This window comes from Myotis nattereri, assembly GCF_964212035.1.
Source record: "Myotis nattereri genome assembly, chromosome: 12".
Lineage (NCBI taxonomy): Eukaryota > Metazoa > Chordata > Mammalia > Chiroptera > Vespertilionidae > Myotis > Myotis nattereri.
The window spans coordinates 66135104-66139801 of NC_138087.1; the positions used below are offsets into that span (position 1 = coordinate 66135104).

At 43.7% G+C, this 4698-nt stretch overlaps 1 protein-coding gene across 1 annotated transcript; it reads right to left on the reverse strand.

Moving 5' to 3' along the window:
* Positions 1–503: 503 nt before the first annotated feature.
* LOC308527696 (lipocalin Can f 6.0101-like) lies at positions 504–4098 on the reverse strand (the record flags this gene model as incomplete). The annotated part of the gene is made up of 6 exons (XM_081103120.1): positions 3950–4098; positions 3070–3206; positions 1995–2068; positions 1204–1314; positions 791–892; positions 504–619 (listed from the first exon to the last, which is right to left on the reverse strand). The coding sequence occupies exons 1-6, from the start codon at positions 4043–4045 to the stop codon at positions 504–506; spliced, it is 636 nt and encodes a 211-aa protein (XP_080959246.1). The 5' UTR covers positions 4046–4098.
* Between the last annotated feature and the right edge of the window lie 600 nt (positions 4099–4698).

A 4698-nucleotide genomic window follows, 5' to 3' on the forward strand; every position in this document is an offset into this window, starting at 1 on the left:
CAGCCTCAGCAGCAATTGTCTCTCAGTATCTCCTTGAGAAAGAGAATTCTAGGATCAGGGCAAATCGGGGCAAAATAAAGCTAAGGTAGGAAACAGATGAAAAGTCAGAGCCTATTTTTCAGATGAAAGACAATTGGAAGGTCAGAGAGCTCTGTTTCCAGATTAGAAGCTAAGGATGTGCAGAGATAAAGAGAGACAGTATTACCAAATATTGGAGGGTGAGACCACACATTTTGGCCTTGGAAGACGGAAATGTATTTGGGTTTCATGTTCACACCCTAGTATTCTTTTCCTATTGCAAATCCCAAGACTTAATCTTTTTACTTTTAGGACTTTACTTTTACCAGCAGGATATCCACACAGTAACTCTGCAAGGTACATGTCATTGTTTTCCTTTCCGTTGCATAGGTCATTTGCTCTACAGCTCATGGGACCCACGAACTCCACATTTCAAGCTCATCCCACAAGCTTCCTTGCCCAACTATTGTTATTGTAATCTTTGGTCACAAACCCCTAATGGTGTTGGAAGGCAGTGGTCCCTGGGCTAACCCCTTTCCATCAGACATCACCAACCTGGAGGCCTGGGCATCATGGCTCCCTCGAGCCTGGAGACAGCGATCTGCAGAGACAGGCACAGTCAAACACCAACCCATTTATTTCTCAGCAGGAGATCAAATGATTTCCCAGGTCAGGACAGAGGGGCCTGATGGGAGGTGTTACCTTCTCTTGCATTTCTCCACCCAGTAACATGGGAATTTAGGAAGAGAAAACCAGAAATAACTAAACTTACCGACTTTGGTCAAGTCCAGTATGTTTTCCTTAGTAATTCCATTTTTTTTGCAAAGTTTTCTAAACCTTTCCTTGAGTTTTGGGCTCACATCTGGTTTTCGGGCTGTGGGAAGAGTGACAATAACTGCTGTGTCCTGTGTCTTGGTCATTGAGGCTCTTGGGGGCAGATGACTGACACCAACTGGTGCTTAGGCAGAAGTCAGGGATGGTCTATCTCCTGTCTTGAATTTGACATTTTTAGGATACCCTTCTGGCATGATGAGAAATTTCATCATCTTTCCATCACTGAGCCTGAAGGATTACCTAAGGTGAGCCCCTCTCTTCAGGGGAGGAGAGATGGCCCAGGATAAGATTGGAAGGATCATTTTGTCTCCTTTATCCTCTAAGTTGAATATCCACATAAAAATACTCTACCATAGAGCTCCATCACTTGGGCTTCTTCCTCATCCTTAACATTACTGAGATAAAAAATAAGATAGTCACTATAGACAGCTTCAATTATGTGAAATGTATTGTATCCATCATCTGTGGGGGAAAGAGAACACAACTCAGAACTTCTTTAGTGCATAGAAAGCAAGTGAAATTCGTTACCTATTCTCTTTCACAGAGCAAATATAAGTGCATACCCTGGAAGAGATATAGAGTAAGAGCTAATGTCTGCCATTTGCATCTCCTTAGGCTTCATCTGGTGACTTCTAAGTGTAGAACTGACAAGCAGTAGTACATTGATTGGTAGTGGTAAAAAATTCAGCTACAGCTGCAACTTACCTTCTATTAAGCTCACCTAGCTCCCTCGGCCATCTCTGCCAACTATGTGTCTCTGTCCTGTCTATAAACCCACTGGCATTATATAAACAGCACTCTATGTGAGCAATTTGCTGTTAGTGGCCACCAAAAATCAACAAAGTGGGCAGGGAATGAAAAGCTATCAGAAAAATTTCCTTTTTGTGTGTGCCTATTTTCTTTTGTTGTAGGTGGTGCATATGACCAAATTGCTACCTTTTTCTGATGATATTATGTACCATATTTTGGCTTTTACACACCAGGTTCTCCCAAATTGAGGATATTGGCTATTAGATGGCCCCATTTACATTACCTAAATAAGTGTCAATCGAGAATTAATCAAGATACTAATGATATTGGGATTTAGTAAATTTCTTGCAATTGAAAGTAGAATTTATGAACACTTTTTAATGTATACTTACATTCAACACTATATACACCCTTTCCTTCTGTTTTGTCACAAATGAAAGAAATTTCAGTACACTCTCCATTGACCCTGTAAAACAGAATGAGCTGATGCCCAAGAGATATTGATGGGTCTGGCTCCTGCACACTCCACCTGTGATTTGAGTATCTGATTCCAATTAAATGTAGAACATTTTGGTACAAATTTGAAACAGCTTTTATTTACCTTATTTCATTTATTTGCTACTTTAAGAAAGAGTCTACTACTGATGTCACTTTTACTGCGGCATGAGAGAACAAAGAATTTTCAGTAACCACCAGAGGCTCGCCCTGATGACAGCAACCAGTGCCCCACCTTGGTCTGGCGTCCCTGCTCACCTGTACCACCACCCCGCTACAGCCAAAGCCCACCATGTTTTGCGCTCTGCCGCTTGCTGCTGATGCCTGCCATATTCCACACCTGACCCCTGGTGGTCAGTGCATGTCACAGCGACTGGTTGTTTGGTTGTTTGGCTGTTTGGTTTTTCCACCATTCAGACTACTTGAATATTAGGGTTTTATATATATACATAGCTACTTGCCTACATCATCAGTTGAGTTCTCAGATGTGCCACCTCTCAGATAAGTGCTCAATAAACATTGTTTCACAAAAAAGAAATCCATGAGAGAGAATTATTATCATCCTCTTTTACCCAAGGGGAAAGTTGGGGTGGATAGAGATAAAATTTCTAGGTCACACAACTAGTAAGAGATCATTTCCAGAGATAGCTAGGCTGTTGACCCCCAATCCTATGCACTTAACCTATGGTATTGCCACATTTCTTATGATTCTGATACCCCTCAATCTCTGAACTCCCCTACTCCCAATTAAACTTATTCCTGTCACCAATTCTTATCTCTGAATTCTCAGTTCATTATGTCATGGATCAGTGCCTGATAAATGACTCTGAATTTGGATACAAGCCCACAATGTGAGTGTACACATGAGTGTGTGTGTGTGTGTGTGTGTGTGTGTGTGTGTGTGTTTAGTAGTCCAACACCACAGTCAGGCTTTTGGTGTTTTTTTTCCAAGAAAAAATAAGCCATACTTACTTCATATGAAATTTAAATGACAAGGAAGAGTTGTCCAAGACTTGGATGGATTCCACAAAAACTCTCATGCTACCATTTTCTTCTATCATTTCCTTCATGTCTGAGGCCAAGAGAATGGAATACCACTCCCCTGAAATCTGCAAAAAACCATTAAAATGGGTAAGAAAAGAAGAGAAGGGATACCACATAAACATCTGTATTCTTGAACTCTGGCCTATGGGCCAGGACTCATAGTGGTGATATGTGAAAGGGCGAGGGCTACGCCCTCCATCTTGCCCCGAATCCTCCATTTTTGGGCAGCAGCCATGTGCTCAGCAAGAAGCTTCTTCCCAGAAGTATAATCAAGGGAAGTGAGCGCCATAGATAGGACCACATCCTGTGTAACGAGACATCGACTTGCGCCGGCCAATCGGCAGGGCCCACAGTCCTCTCTCCTCCCCTTACTCCAACCCCCCTATTAAACCCCTCTTCCCACGGGGCTCTCGTGCTCTCTCGGCAGCTTGCATCAGCAAGTGTGGCTGATGGGGGCGGGGGCGCAAACTAGTTTGAATAAAGACTCTATGCTTTTGCATCGGACTCGGCTGGCTCCCTGGTGGTCTACTGGGGATCTTGAAATCTGGGCATAACAATATGGAGATGGAATTAGAACCCAGGTCAGTTGACTCCACATGAAAGGCTCCTTCCACTGACCTCCAATGAGAATGGAGGTCCCCAAGTGTTATCATTTTCCCACATCTTACGACTGCTTTTTGTCCAAGATCAGAAACCACCCCCTTTGTCCAATATGTCAAAAGCCTCTTGCCCTCCAGTAGGGCCATCTTGCTTCAGAATCTCCCAAACCACCCCAAAGTCAGAAGACCCTATACTCCCCCAGCTCTACCTTTGACATATCGAAGTTGCTTGTCACAACATCATGGTTTCCTTCATGATGGGCACAGACCAGCGTCAGCCCCAGACACAGCAGCAGCAGCTTCATCTTGGGAGAGACGACACCAACTCAGCTACAGGCACTTGGAGTGAGTCTTTCCCTGATGGTGCCTCCCCTCCCCAGATCCTCTGTCTTTATATTCATTCTGGGTCCAGTTTTTTGTCCACGGGGCAGCACCTTTTCTCCTCCCACTCCATGAATGTTCTGTATTCATTGATGTGAGGCCAAGATTGTTTCTGTCAATCTCATCTCTATTAGATCTACTTAGTGACCTGAAATTAATCAAAAGGAACACTCAAAAAAAATAGTGGATATCATAAAAGGCTGCCTTTTGGATCCTGAGTTAACTGTGAAATCAGAAAGCCAATTATGTGTGTCAGAAATGGAGTAGAACTGGGAAATAGAATGTGTGGACAATCCATGTTCCACCACGTACACAGCGTGTGGAAACGGGCGAGTTACTCCATTTTAACTAGCCTCAGAAGCAAAGAAACTATCTCTACTAAAGATGATAAGACCACCCTAGCTGGTTAGGCTCAGTGGATAGAGCGTCAGCCTGCAGACTGAAGGGCCTGGGCTAGATTCCAGTCAAGGGCACGTGCCTAGGTCGCTGGCTCGACCCCCAGTAGGGGGCGTGCAGGAGGCAGCCAATCAATGATTCTCTCTCATCATTGATGTTTCTATCTCTCTCTCCCTCTCCC